We start from the raw sequence: 20,793 nt of genomic DNA, 5'->3' as shown, positions 1-20,793 counted from the left end.
GAAACAAGCTCAGAGTTTAAATCAGAGTCCAATCAAGAGCAAGTTCTGAGATGCCTTCGGAGTCTATTTGTGGACAATTCAACCATCAAATATAAAAACAAGAGTTTAAGAGATAGATAATTTAAATAGAAAGTTTATAGTGGTTCGACTTTGTTCAAGTCTACATTCATTCTTGATGCTGACAGTTAATAAGTTGGATTACAACACGTTGACGATTCTTGAGTCAATAAACTTCTCGTCTAATATTATCTCACTTGGATAGAAACCTCTAATTAGTACAGTGTTTGGATCAATAATATATGACGGACGGTGAACCTTTCATGAATTTTGGAATTGTAGATTCTTGACTCGCTTTTTTCTTTAGTCTTGAGCTCTCCTTTTATACTCCTCTACCTTCAAACTAGTCATTGTAAGGTCTCTGGAGGACAACTTTCTAAATTTCACATTTAGACGAGATTGTATACAAAAGATTTCATAGCCATTGAGATTACCAAAATTAGAATCTCCCGTTAGATCAAATGCCCATACAATTATGATCGGGGTTTTCAAAGATAGAATTCTTTGGATGGTAAGCCATACACTTCTTTTTTAATTCATCCTCTTGAATGATTTTTATGATTAATAAACTTTAAGAATGAATTCAGTTTAATTTGTTAGTCGTTGTGATGATTCAATATCTCATATAAATTATCTCATGATAATTTGATTGTTGCATTCAAGAATACTACCCTAGGGATTGAGCTTTATGACATCATCTGAGGTCCTTAAGATAGTATCTGAGTCTCGTCTACTAGATTGAGTCTTGTGTAATTATTCCTTAACAAATGAATGTATATATGGACAATCTGTAAAATAAGTATGTTAATGCATAACTCAGATATTAGAAATTATAAATTGTTTTGTCAACTTTAAAATCAATTAATGGTTTTTCTCAACAGGAAGAAAACTTCGCAGGTTATACCAAGAACTAGATTCGATGAGGATACGATCATATCCAATTTAGAATCAAATAGGCGTGATTAGAAATCAAACGATAGAAGGAAAACCATGGTGTCTCAGAGTGCACTAGTTGTGACCGTAAACTCGCAATAAACCGAATGCAGATGCTATCCAACCAAATTTCAAAGTGGTTCTGGAGGCCAAGAGAGATGCCAAGAGTCGAATCATGCCAAATCGACTAGAGAGATCCTCAACCAGGGGTATCAAAATTAAAACCTCTCAATTTCCTAGGATGTCTACAGGAGTCCCCAAAGGACACGCTACAATCCTTTGCTGGATCCAAGACAGAGGTGGTATATCAATATGCTCTGGGTGGACAGAATTTGCGGAATAGAACCGATGCTCCAACCTCTGCTTGAGCAATCAAGTGACATCTTTGGAGCTTGTAAAAGAAAGAGCCAGAGCGTCGGGGTTTTCGACGTGAAACGAATTTCTCTTAACACTCTAATCAATCTATTCTAACAGTCCGCTCTGCCAGAACCTCTAATTGCGTCGAATCAAAACCTTTCGAAAATTGCCAACTCCACAGGGGAGGAACAAACGAAGTGATTATCACCACTTCACAATCAAATTTGTCCAAAGCAATCAACTGATTACATCCCGATCACTGACTGGAAACCGCAAGACAAACGGATGAATCAAGATTGAAGCTAATAGATTGACCTCATTAAGCTGGCGGATTCTATTGACGAAACAAATTTAAGCTCTGATGCGAGTGAACACTTACCCGGTCCACCTCCATGTCCTTAGTGACCTTCAATGGCTTCACGAATCTCTTCCCAGTAAGATAATCAGACCATAATCATACCCCAGAAGAAGAAAGAATGCTGAATCACATCAGAAGCTGACGACAACATTCTCAAATCTCATAATTGAATCCTAACAAGAGGAAAAGACGATACCTTTTGCGAGTTGCAGGCGCTTTTCCATGGCAATTAGGAGGGATGATTTTCTTCTTCTGTTGGCCTTTGAAAAGATCCGGTTTTTGCATCATCTTTTCAAGAGTGTTGATTTTGCTGTGATCGTTAGGGGTCTGCATGGCAACCATTCCGATCTGAAAAAATGATTATTATCTGAATTTATTTTTTTCTAAATCTATTTCCTGGACGAGTTTTAAATAATCAGAAACGTTTGGTAATTACACAAAATTTATACTCGTGGAGCAGAAATGTATTTGGCAACTGCATAGAATTTCTGTTCTCAAGAATAATTTCTTTTCTCAATTTTTTCATTTAAATCACATAAATATGTCTTGTCACTACAAATCAACCTATATAGCATCATTAATAAAATGAATACAGATCATGCATGATACATAATTAATCTATTTATTTCGTGGAGCAGAAAGTCATTCAAAATCAATAAGAAAGAACATAATCTCAATTGGCAATTTGCACTTGAATTTTTGCCATAAATTTGCACTTAAACACTTATGTATTTAACTAAACCTATACATCCGACTTGTATTACTTAAACACTTTTATGTTTAACCAAAGCATGGCATATTTGTTTCTTATAATCTGTCAAGAATGCTATACAAATACAAAGAAACTTTTTTAATTTTTTTAAAAGTTATTTCTTCCTTTTTTCTAAAATATAAATATTTTTATTAAATTATTCTATTATTATCAAAAAATTATTGTTTTTATTACTGAAAAATTATTTTAATTTTTCTCTCTAACTAGTAGTGATCAGCGGCGGGCAAAATAAAGTTAGAGCCTTCTTACTTTGTTCGTCTTATTTCTCAAAAGTAATTCTAGGATAGAGAATCAACTTTTTTTTATTCTTATTTTTGTTTCAAAAGTGTTATCAAAAACAAAATCAGAAAATTTTAGGATGAGAATTATGTACGTTATCAAACAGGTTTCTCATCCTTTTCTTGTGATGGAGAACATAATTTAGTATCGTTGCCACGTAGGCCTACGGTTCCAGAATTTTGTTTTTGTTGTGGCAATGGATAATTGGTTAAGGTCGGTTGGTCTACCAGTGTCGGCCCAAATCCAAAGCCCAAGGATCATTACTTGAGGCCCAATTTGAAAACCCGAAGAATGTGACTCCATCAATCAACTAACCATTATCCGAAATCTGACCCGAGAAAAAACCCACGATCCGTGAATAAAACATCGCAGGCCCCAGAACCCTCATTTTCGACATAGGGGTTTGACTAGATGCATTTGTGTACAGAAACGATTGGAATGTGTTCGCACCAAAATCTGACCAGATCGTGGATATGGGTAGGCACGTGATTATGTACAGCTCTTATTAAACACGCGAACCATTGTCGATGAGCGTAAGAAAAGTTGTATCTGCATCGATGACCATTAATAAGTTGTCGATAGACGACAACATACGGTTGGCGATTGTCGACAAGGATATCGGTCAAAAGGGGGTCGATGGATTACCAATTGAAACACCTGGAGAAGGCTGAATTCTTGGAGGGCGCCAGGATACGTTTATTATTACTTGGTTTGTCGTTAACCTGATAGAGTAGATTAAGACTACAATTATGTTAACTTAGAACAGATTATGACTGATTAAAATATAGATCTGATTATTTTGCGAAAAGTTCGCGACTCCCGGCGAAATACAGAAAGCTGCATTTATTTTTGAAGCTGATAAGTCGATCGGGTTTCTAAGAACAAATGATATGTAAAATAGATGAGAATACTGCACTGTGAGGCTTTTGTCTAAGACCTCAGAAATAGTTGGAACAGCCATTTCACATCATTTGCAAGCTGAAGACCACCGGAAATAGAACATGAGGTGAAAGATCACCCAAATATACTCAAGTGACAGAGAATGTTTTACTGGTGTTTTTCTGTATATTGCAATACCATTAACAAGGGCCCTGGCCAGATGTTAACATGAATAGGACATGCTTGGTTTTATTGACGTAATTTTCTTTAATTCTCCAAGCACAACAAAGATATATTGCGTTCAGTCATCTGAACAATTGCCTTGTTGTCTCAAAATCAGTGGACATTTTTGGAAGGTCTCAGTACACAATTGTAGTACTTCCCCAGAGCCCATATAGGAAAAATGTTCCTGTAAGCAGCATATGTTATCATGCAGTTCCTGTTAAAAACTCCTATGATCTCCTGCAAGAAAAGAATTACTCACAATCAGAGGACATGGCTAGGAATTGGACGATCGATACTCATGAGCATGGCATCACATGTAGTATGGCACTTACAGCCATGTCTTATGAAATTACTAATCATACTAACCGTTGCGGTGTGCAAATGATTCGAGTCAAAATATGTGACACATAAACGATAACACCCTAGAATCTCATCAAACACACGTGGGTAGTAATCTAGGCAGTTTATATAGCACTGTATGAGTCTGCTGCACATCCAGTATTCGACATACCTGCTGTGGGAAATCGCCATTCTCCATCTGCGAATTAATCAACTCTTTTGCTGCACGATGCAAAGGGTTTGGATCTCTCGCACCCTAGCCAATCATTGTGAGGATTATGAGAAGTGAATTGTTAGTGTTCACGCATAATCAAGGACAAGCCTCATGTCTATGTACCTGTCCACATTCAATAAGAGCCAACATAGCCCAACTAGTATTCACCATGTGCATTCTGTTTCCTTCCAAGTTTGTATAACTCTGTAGCCAGATGGAAACATAAATGTTGTAAAAGATTAGTTAAAGAAACCTTATTTCATCTACATTACATAGTTCTTCACAGAAAATATGCTATTATGGTTATAATTAGATGTAGTTGACATGTCATTGAACTTTCAAAATCGAAATGTATTCTGATTTAAGATATTATCAAGGACTGAATGTAGAGACCCGGATAAAGAAAGGAGAAAATTTTGAGCTTGATCTCTTGTGGACACCTTGTCCTGCGATGAGAGGTAACTCTCTCCCCAACCACCCGAATCAAGTTGTTTGGAAAGTAGGAAAGCGCATGCTCTTCTTATGCTTTCGCTACTCTGGTATGTTCTACCTCCAGCAACCAATCCATTTATGCCGAACCACGTTCCATAGGTGTAACAGACTCCCCAAGATCCATACCTAATTTAATTGTCAAAACAGTTGGACGATATAATCATAAGGTGTTTGCAAGACAAGTTTAAATGGAATGTTAGCACTATCAGCCTCAGTCTAACTGTAAGGAAATGACTCCAAACTCTTAGATAATATTTTTTTGCCAACAGAATTGAAGGTGAATCAACATCAATGGATGACAATGTGGGAAATTTTACCATCCCACTTTTGGCCTTTTCTAAGATTATAATGACTAAAAAGAAGTAATAACCATCTTGAAGGAGGCAACTGACCAAGAACCATCTGGTAGCTGTATGCTTTCAATGTATTCAATAGCCTTTAGAATGCAGGCCTCGATTTCTTTCATTCGGTGGCGTGGATATAACTTAATGAAGGCCTTAAGACCTTGGATTGCTGCAGAAGTGCACTCCACATACCTAAATAGAAGAAATTTCCCAGTCAAACAACAATAAGAAATCTGATAAGAATGATCTTATGCTACACTGATGAAAAAAATCGTATTGGTGCAGCCAGAAGAACATTTACCGGTGGAGCTTGAAAATGTTTTTTCACCTCGTGTATTTTATTTTTCTTACTTGTCAAGCAAGTTCTCCAAGTAAAATTTATAGAAGGATTGAAGTTTTGGGTCATGATCTTACGGATAATCAATGACGATATCTCCAAATGTTTCTGATGGATTGATCGTCTGCATGACAAACAAGGTATGTGTACTTTAAAACATGTCGGATTCTCTGCAGGTTCAAACCAGATGGAAGCGAATGAGAAATCATACCTCTAACCATGGATATGATCTTGTCTGCTCATATGTTGCAAATCCTCCATTTTGGTTCTGCCACATGATTGGTGTTATAATTACAGCGTACAGCATTAAAACTCATCCAAATGTAACTTTCACGAGTTCTTTCACTATCATAAAACTACTGTCCAGTAATACGATTCACAATACCAACTTTTTGTGATAAAGGACCAAAACAAATCATTATTTTTGGCTTCTCATCAAATTTAACATATAAGGGTGGAAACATGATCAGCTTTAAACAATTTTCTGAAAAGAAAAAAGTGGATAATTTGCTGATTTCAAATTATAGTACCTGTAGGGATAAGAGCACGTTAACAGCATCATATAGTTGATCAACTGCTATCGCATTTCCCACAATGCTGGGATGCATTTCTGACAATAATAATGCAGCCTGCAAACAGATAAAAAAACCAAGGTGAACATGATTTATTTCCTGTATAAATTTCTATGATTGGAAAATTTGATTTTAAGTCCAGCTCACCATGCTAAATTACAACAAAAAATTTTCTGAACTGAAATAACTAATTAAGTGTACTACAGTTGCATATTGCACGCTGAGATTTGCTCTAATCATTACATGAAGCATGAAGAAGATTACTTTAAGTGCTTCTGCAGTGCAGTCGGATATGATCCAGCCATGTTCAGGAGTAGAGAAGGGCCAACCTCCCTTGCCTATGTGACGGTACCAGTAGGCAAGATCTCCGCTGCTGTCGGCTCTGATCTTTAATGACAAGAAAAGAACTTTGGGTCAGCTATTTTGCAAAACTTCAGACACTGTTGCTGCAAGTCATCAAAGACCAAGGAGTTTACTGCCAGACAAGTACTTGAGAGTTCTTGATAAATTGATGTGCCTTCTTAAGGGTCGAGCCACATTCAGCAACAAGATTGGTAGCAAGGAGAGCTTGAGTGGAAAATGCAACATCCCACAGTTGAGAGCCATTGTATCCCTGTTAGTACAGACAATTTGATAGCATTTATGTATGCCGCATCATTCAAAATGCGCCTTATACAGCCAACTGTTTAAGAAGTTTACGAAACATTATATTAATGGGTACCTGCATTTTCATTCCATCTTCAGCCAGCCATAAATAATCTTTGATTCTGGAGAGATGATGCTTGTATGCTTTCGAATTTGGGTTCTCTATATAACAGCACACCATGTTTAACACCTGTCGCCAGCATACAATATAATTTCTACATTTAATAAGGTGGATATATGGTGCAACAAGCCACAGTTCTTCACGTCACCAAAATTGATGTAATTGAGTCACCTTGTTAACAGGACCAATGCAGATGTAGTGACTAGTTTCATCTTCATAGTGGATGTGCTCCATAACAGTACTTAGAGCAGCCTGTCTTAGCTTAGAGAAAGGCCACCGTGCTAGAAGCGGTTCCACAACCTTGTTCAAACTACTCCAAAACATGTCTTGAATCCAAGGATGAGGATAGTACAAATCTTCCTGGGCAAGTATGAGAAATCAGTATATTGTGCATAATTCAGCTATAATGTTTTCTCACCTTGCAGGAACTATGCATGTCGACGTCCGTCTCTATTGTGTCTTACATATGCATAATACACGAGAAACTGAAAGCAGAGACTCGTCGCACCATTGCCAAATGAGAAAAGAGAATTACCTTAGCACATAAATTTCTAGTGTTGTCCCAGTATATCTGATGGTAAGGTTGCACATGGAGCTCCTTTCGAAGGGATAAAACAAGCGGACTTAATGGAGCCACGAATCTCTTCCCATACAAGTAAGACATAGGCAAATACACCATCCGACAATGACACCACATGCGTCCTATAGAAGAAGCAACAAGCATAAATGCTTTTTTTTCGTCCATGCTCTCATACTCGCAGTCAAATACATTAAGTTGGAAAATGAAACAATTTGTTGACGAATGGAGCTATTCGTCAACTGAATATCTCGAATTACATGAAACTTTTCATTCTTGAAATCAGAATCAATATGTCTCTGAATAATAAGAAGATTATGGCGCAACATTACATTGGCAATCTATCTCGGATCAACAACAACGGGAAGGCAAATTTAGCAGCATTTCAACAAGAATTATATTCAGAGACATATTCCTCAGTGTGCAACCATGAACAGTTGGTGGGATTGAGGAAGACCTGGATGAATAGGAAGAATGTAAGGAAGCAGCCACATTTCAGGAGGCAGGGGATTGTTGCCACTCCAATCGTAGACTCCCAGCACCTGCACATACCATTGCATATAGAAGTACTGATGACAGCTATCCAATTTTCTTGTTCTGGATTGAAGTGATTGAAGACAGAACATCAAAATCGTCCACTTTGTGTTTTTGTTTACTGTGACAACTTTATAATTTTTTAGTCGAGTTGAGTTGATTCAAAACAAAACATAAGGAGTGAGGACTAACCGAAAGCCACAGCTTTCCCCAGGAGGGAATGGAAGTGACTCCACCACGATCGAGTATCCAAGCTCTCGCTCTGTCCATGGCGGCGCCATCGCCGCCGTTGGCGTCCTCTCCGAGCAATCTGAGAGTGACATAAGAGAGCCCTGTCCCGAACATGGTGCTTTCCCCTTCGATGTGTATTCCCCACCCTCCATCCTCGTTCTGCAACTCTCCATCCTCAGCATCAGTTCATCTATTCATCGTCATCATCCACAATCTTGAACGTTGGAACTACTAGATTTTCCTTTTCTTTTCTATTAGCTCGCTCCGAGTTGTTTAACCAGTTTAACTTTTACCGAGTTACCTGTTAGTATGCAAGCTTCCTAAATTTGTCAAATAAAATTTGAATAACTTATTCACGTTTATTTGATTGTTTGCAAATTATCAACTTCTGCAATTACTTATGAACCTTTTTGGGGTAGGTGACCAATGTTTATTTGCGTATGTTTATTTTAATCATTTCTAAATTTACCAACTGGCATTGATTTGAGTGACCTACGTCCCAACATTTATTCGACTAAGTCATATCAATTAGTGTTAGGTTTCCTGCTCTTAATTGTACTACTTACTAACTCTTATTTTATTGTTTATAACTGCCAAATTTGTAATAATTTATCAAATTTTATGCATGTAATTTACCAAAATTTATTTGCACATTTGACCCACTATTTTAAAGTTACCAATCTTATATTGGTGAACTACAAAAATAAAAATTGTTTAGTATGGAAACAATCAAATAAACATCGATATGTAACGTAAATTAAATTGATAATATGACACAAGAGTCAACAACTTTGACATGTTAAAAAGTTACATAAATAAAAGTCGGTAACTTAGTGACAATCAAATGAACAATAGTTAGTCGGTGAAGAAAGAATTGGTAACCTAAAAAGAGTTGGTAGCTTATTTAGAGAAAAGTTGGGATGACACTTAATTACGATTGCTATTTTGATACGGGTTGGTGACTTTAAAAGTTGGCAGGTTACGTAAATAAAAGATGGTAAATTTGTTACAAGATTGGTAATTCGAAATCAATCAAATAGTTATGGGTGATAAGTCACTCAAATAAAATGTGATAACTAAAATCTATTTGGTAATTTGTAGAGGTACGTCGGTAAGTCGTTCAAATCAAGAATGGTCATTTTAAAAATTGGTAAGTGAATGAAAGTTGGTAATTGGAAAACTAGTCAAATATAGGTGGTAAGTCACTCATATGTAGGCCGTGTAACCTAAAATTGGTAGGTAACCTAATTGGAAAAATAGTGGTAAGATAACTTAAACTAGTAGTTTGCTTTCCATACAGAAAAGATTGGTAAATCACTCAAATATTTGAAAATCAATCCAGACATATTAATTTCAGAGGACTGTTTTCACTACATTAAGAAGATGAAGTCACAACACTTCATTGTTGGTCAAAACTTACCTGATGGTTATATAGATATCGTGTCATTTCTTTACGGTGTTCTGACGACAGAACTGAGTGCAGATCTCCCGTAACATAGAGGCCAATAACCTGGTATGCATATGATTCGACATGTCAGTACTCGACTTGTTTCGGTATGTTAAAACCAGACATAAGAGGAAAGTGGCAGACCAAGCCTGGGAGGAGAAACAATGGACCGCCATAATCACCGGCCCAATGGCCATCCTCAGCTTGGAGAGATGAATAAAACCTGATGGCCCTCTTCAATGTATTCACCACTGCTTTCTCGCTTATGTCTTCTTCTTCGTCCACCCTCGCCTTCCCTATCTCTTCCACTCTTGACTTGTCTTTTACGAACTGTAATTTCCCATAAGCATTAGCATTAGCATTAGCATTAGCATCAGCAATGCCGAATCATTCAGCACCATCCCTCACAACTATCTGTGTTTTCTTTAGCAAATTAGACTTCATCAGGGCAGGTTTTATTGATCCATCATATGCATTGTGACTCATTACTCAAAACCAAAATGTCAAGAAATGGAACACATACCAAATTTTATTCAATCTAAGTCTGGTGAATAAAATACCATAAAACATCGACATGGTATTAAAATGGGACAGCATGAATATGTTCATATATTCGATTTCTCTCATGCCTATTCTGCATTATGTTATGTCGAAGCAATGCCTTGCAATCCTTATGTGGCCCATATGCTCCGTAATTTTTGCCGATTACACTTCCTTTAGGCCAAACTCAAAGGCGAGAGCCAGCAGTATTAAGTGATAAACTAAATTGCAGTGTGAGCTTAAACTTTTGAAGGAGTTAGGCGCAATCTTTCACGCAAACATCTCATTATCTTTGTGTTGAATCCACTTCTATTTTCATCAAGAAATCAATGAGTTTCTCCATTAAAGGAAAAGGGAGGAGACCCAAAAAGAAACGGTAGAGTCATTGACTGATAGTCTTACCTGAAGCCTCATAAGGAGATCAGAACTTTGCTTCACGCGATGCCGGTTTTGAGTGAATGCTTGGCGCATCCTTTCGATCATGGCCAACTCATCTGGTGTCCCTGCGTTTGATTCATACTCCCAGTATTGTCTCCCAAGGCTGTCATACATGCTTCTCACTTCCAAGTCATCTCCGTTTGACAACTTGAGCTTCCACATTTCCCTCAAACTTCTATCGTTCTCAAGCAAAAAGTGAAGTGAAATTTCACATAAGAAGGCCATTAATTGACCTTGGTTTGTAGAGGCTCATCATATTCAAACATGCATAATTGTGAGGTGTAGATTCTTGATTAATTACTCAAGCAACAGCCGGATTCTTTTCTGGGAGGGGGGAAGGGTCTTTCTCAGAATTTTGTGAGGAGTTGAGTTCAGGACGTTCGAACTCTGATACCAACTTTAAGTAATATGCATAATTACCAAAAGTTTAAGTTGCTAGAAAGTGATTTTCAGGTATTATTAGAAAGCACATTCAAAGTATAAAATACATTCCGCCACAATAAAATGTAAGGAGAACTTCAACTAACCCGTTTCTGAGGATCGAACTGAAGCTGATCACTTGAGGCTAATCGGACCCCAAAGTTTTGTGGGGGTTCAGAGCCAGAAATGGGAGAATCCATTTATAGAGCTAATAATGTCGTGCTAACTTTTGCTCCTTCAAGAAATCCAATTGAAAAAAAAATAAAAAAAAGGTATATCATTCTACATTCCCATTGACCCAACAAAAGCCATATTTAATTTATATTTCCAAAATACTTTTGTTGAAAGCTTAAGTCAACAACTGATGTCTTTCTTTTTTATTTATTTTCTAATCCGTTTTTGAGAAACTATGGTTAAAAAATTTGCACACCTTTTTTTTAGAAAACAACTCTTCGATCCATCTAGCTAAATTTATTGGACTGAAAACCCTTTCAGGACCAATCTCTTGGTTAATTTGTATGCCAAATTTTTTTTATTGGTGCAAGACACGAAATTTCAACTAGTCCTAGTGATTTCGTCCCTCAAGAATAACCACTTATTTGAAGGAAAACTGTTCTCAAAAAATTATTTTCTAAATTTCGATGTTTAGATGATTGAAAACTAATAAATTTATGAATTTTTTTTCATGGACTAAGAACAGCAATCTTAGATTGGGAATAAATGACTTCCTCTTTTGGTAAGAAGGAAATATTTTTTCTAAACCATCAAACTAATGAAAACTGTCAATTTTCCTTGAAAATGATTCCATAATAGATATTTTCTTCTATCGCGAAATCTTTACGCTTATAAAACTCATGTGCAAGTCAACCCTTTTTATTCAACTCTCCTCAACTTGCTTTAGAATTTCCATATATTACTTTGAAAGCAACTTTGCCTGATCCCTCCATGCTGGGAACACTTGCACATTATCTTTGCATGTGCAACTTGGAAGTGGTACCACTCGAGCAATATCTTAATTACAGACAAATTAAAAAAACAAAGAATTCCTTCTATTTTAATAGAGAAGTGATCGATGCAAGATTTTGAAGAGATCTGAATAAGTTCCATTTAAGTTGTTGATTTTTTTTTAGGCATTAATATCACGAAAAATCCCAAACTGGTACATCCGTAACAAATTTATCCCAAATTAATTTTTTGACCACAACAAATCCCAAATTAGTACATATGTGTCAATTTACCCCAAATCGGTATACATGTGACAAATTTACCCTCCATTAATTTTCGTTAAATTTTACCATCAAACTACCGAGTTAGATGACATGTGGCGATAGACGGGTTTATCGGTTTTGGATTTTTACTCTCTGTTTGTCACATGTGTACCAAGTTAGAGTTTTTTGTAGTGTTAAATCAATTTTACAGAAATTAAAGGAGGGTAAATTTGTCACATGTGTATCAATTTGGAGTAAATTTGTCACAAATGTACCAGTTTGGTATTTTTTGTGATAAAAAAAATTAGTTTGGGGTAAATTTATCACAGGTGTACCAATTTGGGGTTTTTCATGGCATTAACCCCCCTTTTTTTTTAGTGATTTATCACTCAAAACAAAAACTCAACGGTGAAATTAATATCTTATTTCCGTCGGTCCGCTTAAAAGATAGTATGTCATAAAATACACCGACTTCAACTAGAATGTAGCTTATCTATTTATTAGAGAAGTTTACTGTAAAAAAAAATTACGAATGGAATTAGTAACTTACAATAAAGTGATTAACTTACCAATATAGGTCCATTTGCGAGTTAGTTGCTAACAAAGTAAAGATTTTCTCTATTTTCAAAATAACATGGAAATTAGTATTCTACTCATGAAATAAGCAACTTGCTTGTCTCATGGGTACATTAACAAGCTGTTTAAAAGTGAATCATTAGCTAAAAACTCTTACCGGTGAAGTCATGTAATTTACATGAGTACTCAATCGAAAGGGTGCAATTTGTAATTTATTGCTGAAATTGATAACTTACATGTTTAGGAGAGTTGCCATTTGATTTGGGAATCGAAGTTCAAGGTACGAACTGTGGCTTTTAAGCTTCTAACTATTTGCTTGGGGAGCGAGCTAACTGTGCGCAGTTGGACAAGCAATGGCGACGACTTGTCGCTGCAAAGTCAGCTTCTTTTAAAACAAATGAAAAAGGAAAGGAAATGAGGAGGTAAAGGGGACGTGAATATTGGTGTATATGCAAATTTGGCATCTGAGCTTGAAATCATTAGTCAATAAAAAATAATTTTATTATCGACAATAACATATGTCTAGATATTTTCTTGGACAATGAAAATATTTTTTTATTTATTCTTTTGTAAGCGATACAATCGATCATTGTTAGGAAATTATTTTCACATCATTCATTTTCCGCTTATGCATAAAGTTTTTTTTTTTTCTAAGGAAGACCCGCCACCATTGAACTCTGACTTCAAGGGTTGTCGATTATCTGGACTATCAAATCAGGAGTATTTGAAGTTTGATATAAACGATGACGGCCGTGTATTATAAATCAAAAGTTGTCAATTTGTATGGCATCAGAGGATACCGATAGACTAACAACTCTGGAATTGAGCATTGTACTTGTCTTTGACATAGGCCTCACGGATTCTCAAATCAGGACTTGAGTGTTGGTAGTTTATCAGGAAGTTACCCGAAAAAGAAGAAGAAGAAGAAAGAAAAAAAAAAAAAAAAGGAATCTGACTTTTTGGGCTCGGAATCATAGAAGGTTACCCTCTGGATGGGTTGCTTGTGAATCTTAATCGCTTAGATCACATCAAGTGCATCCATTGAGTAAAGACAAAACCCGCCTACAGAAGGGTACTACGCAGTTGCTGGCCGATCGATTTGAAATCTTCTTACCAATCAATATATTTTGTGACGTTTCACCACAGTCCAATCAAAAGATTCATAGGTGACGTACCACAATATTATTATTCCAAATGATTGAATATGTGAGTATGTAGTGACGAATAAAGAAATCATAGATGTGAAGTTGATTGTTTTAATAATGAGTTTTGATGTAACACATAGAAATTTGCTTTTAGAAATTAACAAACATAGAAAGAGTGAGCATTGGTTGTTCAACATCGACTAGGTATATAAAAACAGTAGCGGAAAGTTGAAATTTAGGACCTGAATAATTCCAACCAACTCCAATACAAAGCAAATTAAATCTTGCATTCCAACCAACAGAAGTGTAAGCCTAGCCTACATCATTGTTTTAATGTTCATCTTTCAGTTTATCTTAGATTCTTCAAAGATAGAGACGCGCTCAAACTCATGTAGAAACTCTAAAGGCTAAAATGCCCTCTCTCTCTCTCTCTCTCTCTCTACGAAAATGTGCTACTTTCATTCATCAACGTAAAGGAAATACATTAGAGTCGCCACAATCCATACATAACAAAGACCAAAGCTGTTGAGGGGGCTTAAAAAGCCAATTCGGGTTAAGAGAATGAGTACTTTGGGCCTTGGCCACCCAGTCGGTGGCTTGGTTTGCGGACCGAGAACAATGAGCTAGTACAGCTTGTCCAAGTTGGTCTATCGGAGCTCTGCACTGATAAACAATCTGACTCTATCTCAACTTGTGGGACGGTGAGATACGTCTTTCCTTTCGTACTTGCAAAAGGTGCTTCAACCCAATCCGCATGGCTAGGGTTTCTGCTACACTGGCGGATGGAGCTCGAATCTTCCTTGCAAAGCCAGAGATGAAAAGTGCTGTTTTCTCGACGGAAAAAATAATACCTCCTTTCTATTGCTGAAAATATGCTGACCCCAATTTTCAACAATAGAAGAAACGGAGTTCCTCTTTAATAATGGCCCAATTGATGTGAGACATGGCATGTCACAAATTGCCCATTTAAAAAACTCAGCAATACTCTGCCTATTCGATTTGTATTCAAGTTCATTCCTGCACCATCTTTGACTCCAAAAGTTTGTTAGAAACCACATTTTGTCCAAGCGTTCGCTTCAGAAAATCACTCTCAACTAGTTCGTTCACGGACCACAAATTTACTAAATATTCAAGCTTTAGATAATTCAGCTTGGGTGCATGAAAACGAGTATATTTCTAGATTTATTATTTTTTGTGATGGTATAGAACTTTTGAGGGACATTAAAAATTACGATTTCCTTAGTTCCTTTTTATCGGTGATAATCTATGCATCATTGTAGTCTTTGTAGAGAATTTCTAGCCCGAGTGTCTATACAGAGAGGTAGCTACTGACACTTAGAGTTTGTCTAACCATTTTTAGGACTTTCACGCATGAAATCAAAATTAGGAAAGTAAAAGTCTCCAAATTGATTTTCCCATCAATGGCATTTTTGGAGATTCGTGGGAAACACATGGTCCACGTAGAGACTCGTGAATGCTCACCACATGATAAACATGACACTCTACCTCATGAGATACATGTAAGCTCATCCCATCTCGACCATTAAATCGCGTGTATCTCATGTGAGATTCCCGCTATCCAATGACCGAGATGGAGTGGGCTCGATCAAATGCTTTGAATGTACACAATAATTTTTTCACCTAAAAAGCCACGTGGCACTTTTAAGCCACTGTACATGTGAAGAAGATCTGGGTGGGGTATAATGACAAGTTGATTTGGCATGTTTGGAAATTCAACGTGAATTTTCTTTTATATGTTAATTTTTGTATTTAGCTTTAGACGGTTTTCTTATCACAAAATAATATATATATATATATATATATATATATATGTGCGAAGCAGACACGTCCTGTATAAACTAATTCTTAAATCCCTTTCACGCTCATGTCATATCGAGGTACTGCATAAGTTTATTAGTTTGAAGTAACACTTGCTAACAATTGATAATAAACTAAGGTGAGAGAGAAACGGGTCTTTAGATTATAAGCATTAGTCTGAGAAGATCTAAATCTACTGAGATCATAGAAGGGTGAACAGCCAACTAATGTGGGCAAGTCCGGGAATTTAACTTGATTTTCTTTCTTGGGTTTGGTTGGGCTTGTTTGGTAATATTGCATGGAAAGCTAAAAAAACATACAACCGGGAGATTCGCACATCATTATACGGCCGGCCCGGGTTTCTCGCCTACAAATCAAATCATTGTTAGTGTTAGATACTTCAGAAAAGCAATATTGCAAGTCAAATGTCAAACTATCCTAGAAGTTCCTCGTTCAGGTTCAGAGAATGCGAGAAATAAAATTTGACTGCTCGACACCATCACATCATCTTATGCGGATTTAAGTAACATATTATGTCGGGTCAGCTGAAGCATTGAAATAGGTTAAAGTAACACCATCACAATTTTTTATGTTTCTCATCATTTGAAAAACAATTAAACTGGGAACTATATTACTCATGTGCGCCGCCATGGAAGACTGTAGATTTTTAAATAGTTCAAAACGACTACATGCCAACGCAAAATCTGAAATGATATCCATTTTCAACACATAGTTAATTTAAGTGGACATCATAATTCACACGAGACTTGTTTTCTTAAACTAATAAAGAAATACTTCCCAAAGGTCAAAAGCACGTTTCTTCAGTCGTCACTTGAAGGAATAATGAGGTTGGATGAAACATTTCCAAATTTGCAAACAAAGAAAGAGTGAGCATTGGTTTTTCAACATTGACTAAATATATAAAATCAGTAGCGGCAAGTTGAGCTTAGGATCTGAATAATTCCAACCAGCTACAATAAAAAAGAAACTTAAATCTTACGTTCCGACCAACAGAAGTGCAAGCCTAGCCCACATCATTGTTTTAATATTCAGCTATTTATATTAGATTCTTCAAAGATAGAGACGCGCTCAAACTCATATGGAAACTCTAAAGGCTAAAATTGTTGGAATATATAAATATTAAACCACATCTTCTTCTATAAGCTTAAGCTTTTAGAGCAGTTGGCTGTGGTCCCATCAAATCTTACATGGTATCGGAGCGGGTGGTCCCGAGTTCAAATCTTTCCAAGCTCCTATTTGCCTCCCCAAATGAATATTTCCACGCTTAGTAGTCAAAAAAAGACCAGACTAAGTGTGAGGGGGAGTGTTGGAATATATAAATATTAAACCACATCTTCTTCTATAAGCTTAAGCTTTTAGAGCGATTGGCTGTGGTCCCATTAAATCTTACAAAAATGCTCTTTATTTCTCATTTAAAAGTGTCGTTTTCTCGAGGGAAAAAATAATGCCCCCTTTCTATTGCTGAAAATATGCTGATTGCAAGTGGGCTAAACCAGCGAAGCATACTTCAAATGAAAGCTACAACAAAAGTAAAAGAAAAGTCGGCCAAAACACGCCGGATAAACCGTTATTGGCATATCATTTTGCCTTAACGAGATTTCTGGAGTACTTGACAATTATTTCAAATTTCAATTTCAGAAAATAAGAGGTTGAAACCTCGCTAATCTTTTTAATTACCGTAAATTACAATTTTGTACATATACAGCTATCTATAAATATGTACCATTATAGAGTATTTCAAACATATGCATGGGTCACTTATGGACTTTTTTTTTGTAAGGGTCTGAGGTTGGAATTTGAAGTGTCCATTGGGTTTTGCTTAATCAAAAAACTAGAGGCAACGCACGCTCACCCGAAGCCAAACATAGAAAAAATGTAATTACTCAATGCAAGTTGGGAACAGTTTTTTCACTCTTTTTGACGAGGTGAGAGCACATAATAGGTTAGTCAACAATACAAAACTAATCAGAACATAACCATTTTTTTTCATAACGATATAGATTTAACTAAGTTTTCATTTTCAATAACAATTCATGGAGATGTTCTTTCTGTTACTATTTAATAATTAGTTATGGTGTCATTACGTTTGTTGATCTTGCTCGCTTAGATCACATCAAATTTACTCGACTATATATTTTTTTTATATATTCAAGATCCGCCAATCGTAATCGAGCTAACTCACCAGCCACCCTTTGGGCAGGGCGAAAGCCCTTTTCGACTGGCGACTATACCGGAGGGAGGCTGGCCCCGCAGCCCACCAAGAGGAGCCCCTCACTTAAGTCCGAGAAACGTGTTGGGAGAGTTTCGAACCCCTGACTACCGAAAGGGGTTCGATTCTCACCAAACATGCCATGCCCGTGGTGAGTTGACTATATTAATATATAATCGTTTGAATAATGACAAAATTGGCTTACACTGGACAATATGCACTTGCCAATTTGTATGAATTTCCTCACAAAATGATGAAGGTAGAATACCAATTTTTGAGTCATACCCTGGTCATTTAATGTTTCCAACTTGTACCCACCCATTTTATTAATTTAGATTTTGTAACTACCCACTTATTTTTGCTAGGAGCTCGAAGCATACCTAATGGACACGTCACGTTCGACCTCAAACTTAAAAAAAAAAAAAAAAGAATCATTAAATTCGTGAATATAGCTAAAATTCCTAAAGACCACACAAAAATTATAGATAACTACAGGCGGACAAATTCATAATTTACACGTTACTTTCGACCTCGTTCTTCGTCCCTCAATGTCTAAACAATATAAGATCTGGCCAAGAGGGTAAGCACCACCTCTCGCCCCACAAAAGCCACCAACCCAAGAGCTTTTTTCAAAGTCTCCCACAATGCTTCTTCTCATCCTTTCTTCTCTCCTCTTCCTCTTCTTCCTCATCAAGTTTTCCAAGAGGAGTTCAAAGCTGAAGCATCTCCCACCCGGGCCGAAAAAACTGCCGCTCATCGGGAATTTGCACCAAATGATCGGCGCACTACCTCACCATCGCCTGAGAGACCTTGCCAAAACATATGGACCCATTTTCCATCTTCAACTTGGCCAGATCTCGCTCGTGGCTATTTCTAGTCCCGACTTAGCCGAAGAAGTTTTCAAGACCCAGGAGCTCGCGTTCGCACAGCGACCATCATTCTCATATACAGAGATGAGCATTTTCCCGAGTCCAATCTTCTATCCATACGGAGAAGAGTGGAGACAATTGCGCAAGATTTACGTTACGGAATTCCTCAGCAGTCAGCGTGTTCGATCTTTCAAATCAATAAGAGAAGAGGAAACGAGTAGTCTCATCGACTACATACGCTCATTGTCCAGTTCGCCTTTCGATCTCAGCAATAAGATCCATGCTTTCACAAATAGCATAGTCTCCAAGGCAGCCATCGGCCAGAACTGCAAACAACAAGAGGAATTCATTTCGGCAGTCGAAGAGGCGATAACTTTTACCGGGGGCTTTAGCGTGGCGGATGTTTTCCCCTCTCTCAAATTTCTACCGGACATGACCGGAATGAATTCCAAGTTTAGGATGTTGCAAAGAAATCTTGATAGCATTCTCGATAGCATTCTCCATGACCGGGAGATCATGAGAAGAGAACAATCCTTGAGAGGCAAGGATGATAGACTTGGAAGAGAAGACATACTTGATGTCCTCTTTAGACTCCGGGAGGGCAATGAGCTTGGCTTGAATCTGACGGCCAGGAAGATCAAAGGCATCATTATGGTATGTACGCATTGATGTATTCTAGGACAGCTTGATTAGTAAACTAAGATTAGTCTATTCAGTGGTGACCTCTGACCAATACATAAAGGGGTTGTCTAAGAATTGGAAAGTTTTTTCACTTCACTCTAGTAAACATTCAAAGCTGAACTTTCTTGAACTTTACTAACAAGTCAATTCACAAACTGCAAATTGTAGGACTTATTTGTTGCCGGGAGCATCACTACCTCAACGCTTATTGAATGGGCAATGTCAGAATTAATCCGAAATCCGAAAGTGATGGCCAAGGCACAAGCTGAGGTGAGAGAAGTCCTAAAAGAAAAGGGTTGCGTAGAAGAATCAGACCTCAATAAACTCAGGTACTTGTCTTCAATCATTAAAGAATCTTTTAGGCTACACCCTCCAGTTCCTTTGATTCCCAGAGAAGCAACTGAAGAACGTGAAATCAACGGTTACAAAATACCGGTGGGCTCAAGAATCCTTACTAATGTAATGGCGATAGGAAGAGATCCACGTCATTGGCCAGATCCTGAGAAGTTTGAACCGGAGAGGTTTCTCGAATCGCCGATGGATGTTATAGGGACAAACTTCGAGCTTCTCCCATTTGGATCCGGAAGGAGGGCATGTCCTGGCATTGCGTTAGCCAATGCAAATATTGAAGTTATACTAGCATCATTGCTATATCATTTTGACTGGAAATTGCCAAATGGAGAAGCCATGGAAAAACTTGACATGACCGAAACCTTTGCAGGAACAGTCACGAGGATGAACAGTTTAAATGTGATTGCCATTCCCTATGTTCCAACTGTTGCAGCTTGAAAAGAATATGTTGCATTAAAGAAAGCAGTGTGAAGTTACATGCCCATGTAAACGTTGTATGCGGCCACGTGAGTTTTCTTTTGGTCATTTTCCTTGTCGGTGCAACTTCTATGCTTATGTAAACGTTGTATACAGCCATGTGAGATTTCTTTTGGTCGTTTTCCTCCTTCACAGTCCTTAGAGTTCAAGCAACACTTCCAAAATGAAGTCGAAACACTCTAAATACCCCTCCCGTGCATATTTGATCTTCTTTACTGTTACTTCTCAATTTCACGCTTGGGTCCGAAATTTCTTCGTTTATTTGAGCTTTCTCATTTATGGTAATATTTTTGTTTATCGGTTGAGAAAATGTTGCGTGGTCTAAAG

At 37.2% G+C, this 20,793-nt stretch overlaps 2 protein-coding genes across 2 annotated transcripts; one reads left to right on the top strand and one right to left on the bottom strand.

The window, feature by feature from the left end:
* Positions 1-3,789: 3,789 nt before the first annotated feature.
* LOC115753089 (cycloartenol synthase 2-like) lies at positions 3,790-10,857 on the bottom strand. Its single transcript, XM_048279528.1, has 18 exons — positions 10,629-10,857; positions 9,858-10,013; positions 9,687-9,776; positions 8,228-8,425; positions 7,959-8,043; positions 7,460-7,626; positions 7,096-7,284; positions 6,880-6,993; positions 6,649-6,771; positions 6,423-6,545; positions 6,117-6,215; positions 5,798-5,854; positions 5,664-5,710; positions 5,298-5,441; positions 4,854-5,031; positions 4,537-4,617; positions 4,372-4,455; positions 3,790-4,097 (listed from the first exon to the last, which is right to left on the bottom strand). Exons 1-18 carry the CDS (start codon positions 10,851-10,853, stop codon positions 3,972-3,974), a joined length of 2,286 nt encoding a protein of 761 aa, XP_048135485.1. The 5' UTR covers positions 10,854-10,857; the 3' UTR covers positions 3,790-3,971.
* Positions 10,858-18,670: 7,813 nt separating this feature from the next.
* On the top strand, positions 18,671-20,581 carry LOC115753109 (premnaspirodiene oxygenase-like). Its single transcript, XM_030691614.2, has 2 exons — positions 18,671-19,611; positions 19,807-20,581. Exons 1-2 carry the CDS (start codon positions 18,733-18,735, stop codon positions 20,425-20,427), a joined length of 1,500 nt encoding a protein of 499 aa, XP_030547474.1. The 5' UTR covers positions 18,671-18,732; the 3' UTR covers positions 20,428-20,581.
* The last annotated feature ends 212 nt before the right edge of the window (positions 20,582-20,793 follow it).

The sequence above is a fragment of the Rhodamnia argentea genome, chromosome 5 (assembly GCF_020921035.1).
Source record: "Rhodamnia argentea isolate NSW1041297 chromosome 5, ASM2092103v1, whole genome shotgun sequence".
NCBI classification, from domain to species: Eukaryota; Viridiplantae; Streptophyta; class Magnoliopsida; order Myrtales; family Myrtaceae; genus Rhodamnia; species Rhodamnia argentea.
Note: the sequence above shows the minus strand (reverse complement) of the source record. Positions and strands in the feature narration are given on the sequence as shown.

Bases quoted from the DNA above. Each gene is read 5' to 3' on its own strand.
- LOC115753089 (XM_048279528.1), bottom strand. From the start codon at position 10,853: ATGTGGAAGCTCAAGTTGTCAAACGGAGATGACTTGGAAGTGAGAAGC. The intron at 8,426-9,686 runs GTAAGTTTTGAC...GGAGAGTTGCAG, and splicing joins GATATCTATATAACCATCAG to AACGAGGATGGAGGGTGGGG. The intron at 5,855-6,116 runs GTACTATAATTT...ATCATGTGGCAG, and splicing joins ACGTGCTCTTATCCCTACAG to AACCAAAATGGAGGATTTGC.
- LOC115753109 (XM_030691614.2), top strand. From the start codon at position 18,733: ATGCTTCTTCTCATCCTTTCTTCTCTCCTCTTCCTCTTCTTCCTCATC. The intron at 19,612-19,806 runs GTATGTACGCAT...TGCAAATTGTAG, and splicing joins AGATCAAAGGCATCATTATG to GACTTATTTGTTGCCGGGAG.